The 14,441-nt window shown below is 29.3% G+C and overlaps 3 protein-coding genes across 3 annotated transcripts in view; 2 read left to right on the forward strand and 1 right to left on the reverse strand.

Moving 5' to 3' along the window:
• LOC105830187 overlaps positions 1–4,184 on the forward strand; it is a 5,062-nt gene extending 878 nt beyond the window's left edge. The window contains exons 1-7 of the mRNA XM_012669370.3: positions 1–1,455; positions 1,542–1,934; positions 2,009–2,392; positions 2,481–2,855; positions 2,934–3,326; positions 3,441–3,544; positions 3,811–4,184. The exon at positions 1–1,455 is cut by the window's left edge and continues 878 nt beyond it. Coding sequence (XP_012524824.1) covers positions 1,260–1,455; positions 1,542–1,934; positions 2,009–2,392; positions 2,481–2,855; positions 2,934–3,326; positions 3,441–3,517 — 1,818 coding nt within the window. The 5' untranslated portion in view covers positions 1–1,259 and the 3' untranslated portion in view covers positions 3,518–3,544; positions 3,811–4,184. The remainder of the gene's footprint in view (positions 1,456–1,541; positions 1,935–2,008; positions 2,393–2,480; positions 2,856–2,933; positions 3,327–3,440; positions 3,545–3,810) is intronic.
• Positions 4,185–7,841: 3,657 nt separating this feature from the next.
• On the forward strand, positions 7,842–10,440 carry LOC118644876 (cleavage and polyadenylation specificity factor subunit 4-like). The gene is made up of 4 exons (XM_036284606.1): positions 7,842–8,332; positions 8,997–9,200; positions 9,518–9,707; positions 9,799–10,440. Exons 1-4 carry the CDS (start codon positions 8,230–8,232, stop codon positions 10,154–10,156), a joined length of 855 nt encoding a protein of 284 aa, XP_036140499.1. The 5' UTR covers positions 7,842–8,229; the 3' UTR covers positions 10,157–10,440.
• Positions 10,157–13,750, reverse strand: LOC105832760 (drebrin-like protein). Its single transcript, XM_012673978.3, has 5 exons — positions 13,578–13,750; positions 12,773–12,941; positions 12,375–12,607; positions 12,111–12,288; positions 10,157–11,929 (listed from the first exon to the last, which is right to left on the reverse strand). Exons 1-5 carry the CDS (start codon positions 13,658–13,660, stop codon positions 11,177–11,179), a joined length of 1,416 nt encoding a protein of 471 aa, XP_012529432.1. The 5' UTR covers positions 13,661–13,750; the 3' UTR covers positions 10,157–11,176.
• Positions 13,751–14,441: the final 691 nt, after the last annotated feature.

Raw genomic sequence — 14,441 nt, forward strand, 5'->3', positions numbered from 1 at the left:
ATTTTGAAGCATGTGGGTGTTGAATTCAAAATATTCCTCTGAACAAATACTGTTAATTGCTTGTTTCATACGCTCCATTCCGTCTTTTATTTTATCTTTATGGCAACGTTTCAGGTGCATCTCAAAACTGCCAAATGACTGTAATATTCCTTGTTATGATGTACTATAGTAACTATAATATTCCATTGTAACAATTGTGGCGCAGTGAGTTGTGCGTCTGAAATTGTTCATAAAATTATAATAGACATTTATAACGCGCAATATTTTATAAAGATAAAAAATGTTTTGAATTTAATAAAGTAAATCTAAAAATAATCTTCAAGATGCTATCTGATGTATGTACATATTTTCAGATTCGTAAAACATATGTGATTAGAAAAATATAAAGATTTTTGGACTCAAATAAATTAAAAAATCGGAAGTATACATAAAATAATGTCAATATGAATAATAATGAATATTTGGGTTTTTACAATAATTTCTTATTGAAAATTACATTCTTCAGCCCACGCAAATTATGTATCGACAAATTCATCAGTCTTGAATCAATTTTTACAAATTAACTTGACGAGCAATATAATTGATGTTGACATGCATTTATAAGATCTTTTTCTCTTTTAAAACTCAGAAAAAATCATAAAGAAATTATTGCAAAAAACCATATTTTAGCGAGGATTCCTTCCACATTCCATGTGAATAGATTAAAAATCTATACATAAATATTATAAATACAAAACAATAAATATACGTATAAATTTTAAACATTGGAAAATATTTAATTATGAAATATATATACATGATTGCGTTATACTAGAGACCATCGCGTCGTCACGGAGTTATTATACGTACCGTTAAATGTTTTGTTTTTATTTCACTCATCTCTCTTCGACCTTCGTTGAATTTCTCTACAGCATAGCTGATACATGACACGTTTAGTAAGACACTTGCTGCGATACTGTGCGAATGTAATAATATTGCTGATATTGATATAATAATTAATAAATAAAGATTTTGTGTTAAATTAACTAATACTAAAAAGTACAATTGTAATAAACTTTAACAACGTCAGCAAGAATAAAAACACACTTACTCAATCTTTATAAAATAAGTAATAAGATGAAAAAATAGAAAATAACGTAAAATGGAATGTCGAACGTAAGTGCTTTGTACAGTAATATTTCTTTCCAAGGGAATGGCTCTTTATTTTTAAATCCAATAATAATCATTATTTATGTTGTGAACAAACGGATTATTTCGAGATGGATCTATCGTACAAAAATTTAGAAATAATAGCAGAAACAATACAAAAAGAAATTAAATGTAGCTGGTTGTCACATTATTTCAAATTTGGCGTAGAAGATGGAAAGACAATATGCATTATTAGCAATTGCTACATCGATATATTTCAGGGAATAAATTACCTAAAAGATCATTTGGCCCAAAAACATAATATATGTAAGTAAATTCAAAGATTTTCATTTTAAAGATTTATACATTTAAACAAAGAAAAAACATAGACGTAATGTTTTCACAATTAATAGTTGGACCCACTGACAACACAAATATAAACGCCGATGGTCAATGTACTGATGCACATTCACAAGTTGCAAAATATACACAAAAATCATGGAGTTTTCGTAACAAGATAGTATGGCAATACTTTACCGCAGAAGAATGGCCCTTTGCAAAATGCAACATTTGCAATAACAATATTAATACTGGATCAATCAAACATTTAGAGACTCATTTATTGTTTGAACATCTAGATGCGGTAGAAAAAATCCAAGATGAAATTAAATCTACCTGGTTGTCACAATATTTCAAATTTGATGTGGAACGTAGGAAAACAACATGCATTGTTAACAATTGCAGTATCAATATATTTGGTGGAATAAAATATTTAAAAAACCACTTGTTCAAGAAACATAATATAGGCAAGTAAATATTGAAAGATTTATATATACACATACACAAATATATAACATATATATAATGTTTCAATTAATAGTTGAATCCAATGACAACACAAATATAAACGTTGATGGTCAACAAGTTGATGCACATTTACAAGCCGCAAAAAGATCCTGGAGTTTCTATTACACCATAGCATGGCAATATTTCACCGTAGAAGAATGGCCTTCTGCAAAATGCAATATTTGTAACAACCGTTACACTAGTGGAGTTATCAGTAGTTTAGAGAGACATCTGTCGCTTAAACATCCAGAAACGGTAGAAAAAATACGAGACGAAATTAAATCTATGTGGTTGTCACAATATTTTATATTTGACATAGAACATGGGAAAACAACATGCATTGTTGAAAATTGCAGTGTCAATGTATTTCGTGGAATAAATTGTTTAGAAGACCACTTGTACAAAAAACACAATATAAGTAAGTAACATATTCCAAAATATAGTAAACACGCAAGCATGTAACAATGTAATAATTTTACAATTAATAACTAATTTTAATGACAAAGCAAACGTATATGTTGATGCTGAGCAAATTGGTGCACATTCTCAAATCGCAAAACATCCTAAAAAATTATGGAGTTTGCGTTACAAGAAGGTATGGCGACATTTCACATCAGAAGAATGGCCCCTTTCAAAGTGCAATATTTGTGATAATCGTTTCTATGGTGGACTAATAACAAAATTAGAGAATCATTTGTTGTGTAAGCATCCAGAAGTAATAGAAAAAATGCGAGACGAAATTAAATCTACTTGGTTGTCACAATATTTCAAATTTGACATGGAATATAGAAAAATAACATGTATTGTTGAGAATTGCAGTGTCAATATATTTCGTGGAAAACGTTATTTAAAACACCACTTGTTCAAGAGACATAATATAGGTAAGTATGCGTTCCAAGATTTATACAAATATACGCATGGTCATAACATATATAGATATAATTTAACAATTAATATAGTTAAACCCAACGACAACGCGAGTATAAATGCTGATGTTCAACGAGCCGATATACATTCACAAGCCGCAAAATATGCAAAAAAATCATGGAACTCCTCTAATAATATAATACGGCAATATTTTACATTAAAAGAATGGCCCTTTACAAAATGCAATATTTGTGACAACTACTTCTATAGTGGATTAATGACACAATTAGAGAACCACCTACTGCGTAAACATCCAGAAGTAATAAAAAAAATACAAGACGAACTTAAATCTACCTGGTTGTCACAATATTTCATTCTTGATGTAGAATGTGGGAAGACAACATGCATTGTTGAGAATTGCAATGTTAATATATTTCTCGGTGTAAATTACTTAAAAGATCACTTATCCAAGAAGCATAATTTATGTAAGTAACTGTCTAAAGATTTTTATAAATGTACACAAAGAAATAACATAAATAATTTAAAATATGATTGGTACAAATTAATTTGATAAAAGAAGATTATTTAACAATTAATAGTTGAACCTAATAACGGCACATATGTAAATGTTAATGGTCAATGCGCTGGTGCACATGCAGAAGGAAATCCAGAATAATAAGTTGTTAATGTTGCAATTATTACCGTAAGTATAACTTCTAAGTAATTTATCCTTATGGAAAAATACTATTGAACTTACAAAAAATTTATTGAGATTAATAGTGAACAATATTGGAATTGAATGGTTTTCCAATAATTTTCAATCATTTTTACGCGAGTCCAATAATATTTTTCCATAAAGGTCCTTTGAACATTAAATCATAATAACAAATTAAAGCATATTAAGAATGAGATATTAGTAGGAAAGATTAAAATTACTGTATAATTTATATTATTATTATTTCTTTTTAGTTAATTTTAAAAACATCATTGCACTACGCATGAAAAAAGAGATTATGATTTTAATTTCTTAGCAACTGACGTGTACAATAAGCGTTTTTAATAAGTAATTACATTATCACACAACGTAAAATGATTGTACAAATTACGCATTTATCTTTACAAACATAAAATTTATTTATTATTATTTAATTGTATTTTATTATTATTTTATGAATTATTATTTTTATATATCAATGTATTCATTTCATTCTTTTATTTATTTCATGTAACATCTATTACAAATCTAAGTATATGAACAGTATTGTATTTAAATTATTTAAAACAATTAATGATGACTTAATATAATTTAAGAATTTAAATAAATATGGTAATTTAAATATTAACTCTCTATAGGCATCTGAGTTTTTGTAACCCAAACGGAATTTTACTCTTACATATTTTTAAAATTAAAAGGTGTTCGAATCCTTTTCTTAAAAAAAGGATCTTGTTAAGAGAGATTTTATTCGCGAATGATATCAGCGTTCGACAATCTATCGTCAATTAGCATGAAGTTGAAATTGTGCTTTTTCTAAAACAGATTCAGATTATTGACGACGATAGTAAATATTTTCAGAAATAAATAAATTTAAATTTTTCCAGTTTTTTATATCATTTTAAATAAATATTACTAAAATAAATTCTTCTAGTGTCACGAACAGAGTAAAAAACTTTATTTAAGTATAATTTGAAAAATATATACATATACGAGACCGCCGATTAATTTATAAGAAAAGTTGATCAGTATCCTCATCTACATAACATATATCAAGATCAAAGTTGTGATTTTTAGTGTAAATGAATACCGGCAATAATATCATGTGTGCAAAGGAGCTTGTGCGTGAAAGCTCATGTACGCAAACGTACGTCTTTTAATTTTTATTTATGCGTAAAAAAGCTTGTAGACAATTTGTAGGTAAAAAGTAACGATCTATTGGCAATCGATACTATTGGCAATTAATTTGTAAACAATTGGGGTCCTGTCATTATGTAACATATAATACTAAGATATTTATAAGATAATTATAATTTAAAAGTCCAAATTATTTGATATAATAAAATATAAATGTTATATAATTCAACAATATAAAAAAGCGTATGAGTTACACAAAATAATTTAAATATTTTATAATTTTAATTATTGTCTATTGATTAGGATACTGGTACAATATCCACATCGATGCTTATTTACAATATGTTTAACATTTTATACATTATCAATTTTATAATAATTGTCAATTTTTATTAATTAAGTAAAAGGTAAAGGACGTAAAAGACTTTTTTATTTTGTTAATATAATTTTTTATTTCTTGATTATGTAAATTTTTATTTTTTTGTTTTAACAAGAGCATGTTTTTAAACAAGAAAAATCTATTACATGAAAGGATTTCTCAGAAAAAAATTCCCAAAATTAAACTCCAATGTAAAAATAAATAACAATGTATTGTAACAATAAAATTTTTGTTTATCAAGTTTTAATCAACTTTGATGAAAATATTTGTAAAAATATATGCTGCCATTTTGTTTGTTTGTTAAAATTATACTAAAATAACTAAAATTTGTTAAAATTTTGCTAAAGTTTCATTGAAAAGTGTTTCAAAAAACATAGAACAAATTCAAGCATTTTTAACAAAATTTCAGCAAATTTTTTGGCAAAGTGTTTTTATGAGGAAAAAGTTGGAATAAAGATTAAAGAATAAAATAAAGATTAAAATTAATTTATATTAATAAGAAAAAGATATTAATTGCTGAAATACAATACGCTGCATTGGATAATGAAAAAGAATGGAATTGAATCTTTAGAGCACACACACCACCACACACCACCACACACACCACCACTTTGTATAAACCAACGTCACAAGACTTGTAGTGACATCTCGTTGGAACGAGTAATGTTGGCTGCATCAGCTGCATGCTGTGATGCGATTTCAAGCCCGGGCACGCTCACGCACACATCGCACTCCCCCTATCCGTGAGGCACGCGCGCTCGGCTGCGATCGGCGTGAGCCGTCGCGCACTCGGCTACGTTCGCGGCTGAGTTCGTCCCTTTCTCCTCTGCCTCTTCCCCCATCTAACGTTTTCTGACTTCGAGCTCCGAGGCGATCGCCGGCGTCTAATGCTTTTTCAGAATATGTTTATCGCGCGGGCGCCGCCGGCTCTCGCGATTATTATGATCGGCGCATAATTGTAAAAATAAATATGTACAATTTAATCAATATTTCCTTGTTATTCCATGTAAATTGAATTTATAAATAAAATGTTATTAAATATATCTTATGGTTAATTAAATTAATTATTTAATTATTTAATTAAGTAACGTGCGAAGATTTAAAAAACCTTTTTCTTCGGTAATTTTACAAACTTCGATAACTTCACAAAATTAATATTGGATAAGTTAATATATTTTTTTAACTAAATCAAGTTAAAGCTAATAGCATATAAAATTAATTTTCTTAAATTAAAAGTTGCGAAATAAACGAAAAACTGACTTAGTTGAAAGTTAAGTTAAATCAACTCAAGTTAAATTTAAACTTAATTTTGCAAAACGTTATTTATATTTATTTTAAATTAGAAAGTCATAGTTTGTTTAAACTAGATTATCAAAACGATTATAATTAGATTAGATCATAAAATATATTCAACAGTCAATATTACAAAGTAAGCGAAAAAAAGAATCAATTAACACCGTGAAAAATAAGTAACAATAAGCAATAGGACATAACAAACAATAAGCAATAGGAAATTCACTCTTTGCCAGAGACGTGGAGAATAGAATCGAGGCTTATAAATATCAATTTTATTTCTAAAAGTAGTAGCTCTTAAATTTTTTAAAATAAGACAAAATATGTATGAAATAAATGTGTACAAAAAAGCTGTGTGTGTTTCTATAGACATTTTTTATATAAACACATAACTAAATGTGACAGAGACCCATTTCTGACATCACTAAAATAAAGCAAGTAATAAGTAAAGAAAAGACTTTTGCTCGAACAATTCGAATATGATAAAAAACTTAACAATCGCGCATGCATTAATAATTATAATTTTTATAATTCCTAGTTTGCTTTTTTGTGCGACGCTTAATAATAATAAAATACGTTTTAAATCATGTTCCTTTAGTTTTTTGTCAATGTCCTTTTTCTTATAAAATGTAGAAAATTGTTAAATAGTTATATTTTATAAATATTTTACTAAATAGTAAAAGTTAATAATAAAGTTAAAAAGCTAATGACTTTTAACTTTATTAATTGTAAATTTTAATTTTTAATTTTAACTAAATATTTTTGAAATACATAAACTTGTTAATTTTTTCCCAAGTTTTAAAAATTTATTTATGTAAAAGAAAAAATTATGAGAGAAAAAATACTTTAACTTAATTCAGTTAAAAAAATATATTAACTTACCTAATATTAATTTTGTGAACCCAGGAAAAAATGTTTTATATAAAAACATATAAATATATATAAAATATGTCCATATATATTTATATTAGCTTCCTTTCTTTTGTAAAATTTCTGTTTGATATAAAAAAATAATAGTCATACTGAAAAGATAGAAACTAATTAAAAAATAATTTTCGCATTGCTTCTTCTAAGAAAGTTAAGTATAAAAAATTTCCGAAATATATATGATTGTATATAGACAATTTTTCATACATAGCTTTTTTAAAAGAAGCAATGCAAAAATTATTTTTTTAATTAGTTTCTATCTTTTCAGTATGACTATTATCTTTTTATACCAAACAGAAATTTTACAAAAGAAAGGAAACTGATATAAACATATATAGACATCTTTTATATAAGTACATATATTTATATATGTTTTTATATGAAACATTTTTTCCCGAGAAGTTATCGAAGTTTGTAAAATTACCGAAGAAAAAGGTTTTTTAAATCTTCGCACGTTACTTAATTAAATAATTAAATAATTAATTTAATTAACCATAAGATATATTTAATAACATTTTATTTATAAATTCAATTTACATGGAATAACAAGGAAATATTGATTAAATTGTACATATTTATTTTTACAATTATGCGCCGATCATAATAATCGCGAGAGCCGGCGGCGCCCGCGCGATAAACATATTCTGAAAAAGCATTAGACGCCGGCGATCGCCTCGGAGCTCGAAGTCAGAAAACGTTAGATGGGGGAAGAGGCAGAGGAGAAAGGGACGAACTCAGCCGCGAACGTAGCCGAGTGCGCGACGGCTCACGCCGATCGCAGCCGAGCGCGCGTGCCTCACGGATAGGGGGAGTGCGATGTGTGCGTGAGCGTGCCCGGGCTTGAAATCGCATCACAGGCTGCATGCATCAATCTCGGCAGGTTCAGATCGAATAGAACACGAGTAGCTTGTGTTTAGTTGTTCGAATTTTTACAATAACAATGGAGTGTATAGTAGCGAACGTGGAACACATGCGATTTGACATTGAGGAAGCTCTCGATGAGCAATATGGAGCTCTTCCATTACCTTTTACCGGCATGGACAGTATGTTTTCTTACGTTATAATTTTTATACCGCTCGCGTTAGGTTAAGCTCATGCAGCATAGTGTCATATTTTATGCAAATTTCTTTTTATTTCAATTTTTACATATAAAAACATTATATATACATTTATTACAAACTTTTATTTTTATTGTGACAATACCAAATTACAAATTCTTATTTTAAACAATCGATTTTTTAAAGTAATAATATTCAGCCTTCAAGTCAGTGAAAAATGAGATTTTATGAATTAAACTTTATAAATGTAAAAAGATCCTAACAATTTTATAAATGTGAAAAATTCCCAGCAATTTCTTTTAATTAAAATTTATTGCAATATAAATTTTAATTTGATAGAAACTTGACCTATTTGTCAGAAGTCAAAAATTTTTTTTCTAGAAATACAGTATTAAGTAACAATGTAATTGTAACAGTATTTTGTAAATTATCATTATTAATTGTTCTTTTTTGTTAAATTTTTTACATTTATTCAATTTTCTTTCATTTTTCTTTTTTTTTGTTCAACTTTTGTCTTAATCTTTATGGATTATACTCTTATTCGATCATCTCTGTCTTGTTTCCTATAAAAAAATACCATAAAAAGGAAATTGATATATGTTAATAATATGAAACTTTTAATAAATAATCTCTTTCCTTTAATTTATAGAATCAATTGCTGCAGTATGTCAGTTTTACCCGAGAGGCACTTGTAATAAAGGAGCTTCGTGTCCATTCAGACATGTTCGTGGCGATCGTACGATAGTATGTAAACATTGGTTAAGAGGTCTTTGCAAAAAGGGTGATCAATGTGAATTTCTACACGAGTATGACATGACAAAAATGCCAGAATGTTATTTTTATTCCAGATTCAGTAAGTAGTTTTGTAACGTAACTATTTTAATTGTTTATTAATACTATTAAGAGTGCGTTCCACTTAACGCTTACAACACTCTTGGAATTATTTCATCTTTGCTGTTTATCGAATTTAATTAAACAAGGATAAATGATGCTTGCAAACATTGCGAGCATTAATTGGAATGCACTCTAAGCAAAAAATTTTCAATAATTTATTTAAATGATTAAATATAAACAATCCCTTTAAATAATATGCAATTATGTTCTAGGCATTTAAATTGTATGACTATATCTATTAAATTATATATAAATTTACAAAGTATATTGTTACAGATGCATGTCACAATAAGGAATGTCCATTCTTACACATCGATCCTGAGACTAAAGTGAGAGATTGCCCATGGTATGATCGTGGTTTCTGCAGGCATGGTCCATTGTGTCGACATCGACATGTCAGACGCGTTTTGTGTATGGCTTACTTGGCTGGTTTTTGTCCAGAGGGGTCAAATTGCAAATTCATGCAGTAAGTATATATATCCATATAAAAAATCAAAATCTGTAATACAAAAATGTACATTGAATCTCAACATTTTCATAACTTAATCTATGTTTAGTCCAAGATTTGAATTGCCAGCGGTACAAGATATGCAACCGAAGGAAGGCAAGAAGGTGATGATCACGTGTCACTTTTGTGGTGAAGGAGGTCATAAAGCGATCTACTGCAACAAAATGCCTCCCGATGTAAGAGAGGCTCAAGTTCGGCAAGAGCTCGACAACTCTCACACATCGCATCATCACATGAACAATGGACCACCGCCGCCGCGAGGGCCGCAAAAACCACTTGAAGAAGTAACGTGTTACAAGTGTGGACAAAAAGGTCATTACGCTAATAAATGTCCAAAAGGTCATTTAGCATTTTTGAGTCATGCAGGTAGCGGAGGTGGCGCACAAAATCAGAATTATCGGAGATGATTTTCTTTGTTTTATTTATGTAACATTGATATTGTGATGCTACTTTATCTCATTATTATCTATAAAAATTCCTATATCATACAATAAAATAATTTATCATGTCTAATATGCGTGTCAACTGCCGCTCTTATGTCTCAACGATAACTAAAAGCATTTCTATGCTTTTTGAATAACATATATAACATCAACATTTAAAAAGTAATATAAAAAATGAGAAAGCCGTTTGCATTCAAGCGGGTTCTTCGATATTAAGTTTCTTTTTGTTAATAAACTGTAACAAATTTGAAGTACTTATTTCTAAAAATGATATATATGCTTAAATAAGTAAGTAGCTAGACTTGCAGTAACGCAAATTCCATTCGTACATAAAATGCATTGTAGTTACTGCTATATCAGCATCTGATACAGAATATGTTATAAAAAGATATATATTTATATAATTAATGGATTAATTGGATAAAACCTGTTGGGAAGACATACATATTACCTGGTTATGATTAAACATTTCAATCATCTCTTTCCGAGTTTTACCAAGTGAATTGTTATTTTAATTGTAAACTCATTCCTTGCATAAATCCTCTAAAATTAAATAAAGGTGTGGAAGGCGTAAAATGTTATGAAGACGTGCATGCACTTGTTGTATAGACATAATAGGTATGTACTTATTAATAAGGGCCGGACGTTTGTGCAAAATCCTACTGAATATCGCGCGAAGTGTGTGTGTGTGTGTGTGTGTGACGATCGGCTGCTGAACATAAATATCTCGCACGAACTTTCAGACGTCCCTACTTATTACGTCTATGGTTGTTACACGCCATTTTTATTATAAAAGATTTTTTTTCTAGTCATTCGGAATTAATTTTATCACGTGGTTCAATTTCTTACTTATGCTTGTGTAACAGCATTTATCAGGGATAATATTGCGCTGATATCAATGTCTTACATGCAAGTGAATTCATGTGGATAGTTATGAAGAAAATTATAAGTAATCTTCATAAATTTTTCTGGAAACATGTTTTATCATGTTGTATTGTACTCGATAACTTCAACATAATTAGCAGGGAAAAGTCCGTATGTACCATCTGGTCCGAGCCCTTGCCACCAGCCTTCGTCAATTGCGTCAATATGCGTAATTATATCTCCGGGATCAAAAGTGATTTCTGTGTCGTCAGCGGCCTGATAATCATACAAAGCTCTAGCTTTCATTCCCTCGTTATTTGGATCAAAGTATAAGTACGGGCCATCTAATTGGTTGTACAATTCGTTTTCGGCGACCTGCTCCTTAGTCTCTGTCGTTTGTCCAGGTTCTGATTGCGGATTGGCAGTTGTTTTTAATTCTTGATTGGTATTTTGAGATTGAGACACTACAGAAGAGACAATTGTTTCCGCATTTGTTGATTTTTTCGCTTCAGTTAATGTTTCCTCACGAGATTTCACGTCGGACTGATCCTTTATCTGAGTCTCCTCCAACGCTTTTCTCATTGATTCCACATGATTGTTCTTAGGTAAGAATTGTTGAGCAGAACTCGTCTTCATTTGACCGGCCGCTGAATTCTGTTCAAATATCGCTCGAGCATTTATTGTTCTTTGAGCAATCAATTGTTGTGTTTCTTTGCTCCTTTGTCTCCGTAGTTCTTCGCTTCGCGATTTATGATCATCTTCGACGTCATTGCTGTAATTTTGAGCAGCCACTTGATTGCGTAAGTTGTTTACATTTTCGGCACGCTGTTCAGCTAGTTTTTGACGAGCGATTGAATTTTCCTTTGCCGTTACCTGTAACAATATTTCGAATGCATATAAACAAGAACGTAAAATTAATAATAATAACTTCATAGGACGCAATGTCTAAATACATCTTATATATATATATATATATATATATATATATATATATATATATATGTATATATATATATATAGAATCGAAAAATATGCAAGATTAAAACGTATATACTTGTTGTTCTCTCAGTTGCGTTTCCTTTTCTTCCCGAGCTCTAACTTCTCGTTCTAACTTCTGCCGCTCTTGTTCGCAACGCAGACGCTCTTGCTCCAATCTTCTTTTCTCCTCCATTTCTTCCTTTTCCCAAAACTGATCTCTCTCCATTGCATTTATTTCTTGTTCAGGGTTTACTCTGTAAAGTACACATTGGGTAAGAATTGCATCATAAAGAATAATGATATGTTTAAAAATGTAACACGAGATAGAAGTAGTAATAACCTGCGATATGTTGTTCCAACAGGACCTGTGTTTCCTTCGTTTTCACTACGAGGTTCATTGAATTTATATGCAGAAGCTGTTGCTCGTGCAAGCTTTTCCATAATCATGTCTACCTCCACATCATCTTCAGAACGTGCAGTAATTGTTATATGTGCTCCCTTCAACAATTTTTCTATATCTCTAATGTGATTAGCGCATGTTCCTTTTCTAACAATTGGAGCACCTTCCCCTTGCTGTAAGTAAATATTTTATTAAGCAAAAATATCTAAATTATGAAATTGAATCGAAATTTTTATTCCACATTTTCTTTATTCTGTATAAAAGCAAACTGTCGTTATCCTGTTTTCATAAAAAATTAATCTTAAATCACACATTTTATATATTAATTTTATACTGACCCAATTAATAAGTAAATATTTTGGTAGACTTGTTTTAGTATCGATAACTTTACAAAATGCATACATGATGTGACTACTATTCAGTCGATCAATCATTTCTTCCAAACCACCATTTCCTGTTCCATCTACTTTTAAATTATTAGTCTGCCCTTCATAGCCAAACAGAGCCCTGTCAAGAATAGAAAAATATTTAAGTTCTTAGTTGTGAAATGTGACAGATTGAATAAAAATTGTAAAAGACTTATACATTGTATGAGATTTTAAAGTCAGAAATATAAATGAGTTTCATATCACTAATAAATTATAGCTATATAAAATTACACATCATACATTTGTACATTTTAAACACATAAGTAATCTTATATTGATCTATATTTCTTTCTTGTTAAAAATAATTAAACATTTCTAATATTCATCTTATCTAGATAAAATAATTAACTCATCTAACATTTTTTTTTTAATAATAATTATCAAGAGTGAATAAAAAATAAGATTTCAAAAGAGAAATGAAAATCAAGATAGATTTATATCCATTTCTACTAATATAGATACTTCAATCTCGGTTTAATCTACTCTTTATTTGTTCAGTTTTAAGAAATAAAATGGATTTTAAAAACTGGTAGAAATAATAAGACATTGATAAGATAAGAACAAAAATACTCATTGTCAGCTTAATATTCACGAAAGTAACCGGCTAATTTGACGATTGCCTTGTACGTATACGTGCAAATATGTCGAAAGCATCAGACTCCGGTGTCACACGCCGGATTGAGAAAACGCAATTGGTACTTAGGTGTACGCCTACCAGTTAGTAGACAATTTATCGTTGACCACGCTGTGCCAAGCGGCCACCAAGGCATCATTGTTTTTCGTCAGATTAATTGACATTTTCTCGCTAAATCATCAAGTTCATAACAAGTTCCGGGGCGGATTCGATAACAGGAGGAACCGCACGGACTATACAAACAAGTAGACGGCAAACTCCCACGGTTTGGTTTGAAAGAATAGAGAAAAGTAAAAAGAAATTGGAACACGGATAATATGCTTTTTCTTAATTGTATTTAGGACCTTCGCTTTTTCTCTCTCTAACAATCCTATGTATTTATTTCGTTTCAAATGCATTTTTTTAGAGTTTAAACAACACGACATGTTTATGCCTGTATCATCACCAACGAATTATTATTAAAGACCGATAATTCTAATTTGCATCAATTAAAATTGAAGTTAATTGAATACTTTAATTATGAATACTTGTAATGCTGTAATATTATATAATATATTGCTGCAAAATCACAATTCTTTTGTATTTTCCTCTCTATGGATAATCTAACATATGGGTATGATAACATTAAAATTACAATTTAAATAAAAATCGAGTATTATTGAATTCTAAATATAATATATATAGTTTTTAAATATATATAGTTTTAAGTATAGATTTACAAAACATTAGAATAATAATAAATTATAAAATTAATACTATGGCTGTGTTCCGAAATTTATTACCAGTACCTTGTGTTTGTGAAAGGAAGAATATGTGTTTGTTGTGTTGTGTTTGTTTTTGATTTTGTATAAAATAAAATTTTAAAAGAGAGCGTCCAGATGCGCACAGTATAAAACGGACATCACCAATCAGATTACTGCTTTAGTAAAGTTAGGATAAATTTGT

The sequence above is a fragment of the Monomorium pharaonis genome, chromosome 3, assembly GCF_013373865.1.
Source record: "Monomorium pharaonis isolate MP-MQ-018 chromosome 3, ASM1337386v2, whole genome shotgun sequence".
NCBI classification, from domain to species: domain Eukaryota; kingdom Metazoa; phylum Arthropoda; class Insecta; order Hymenoptera; family Formicidae; genus Monomorium; species Monomorium pharaonis.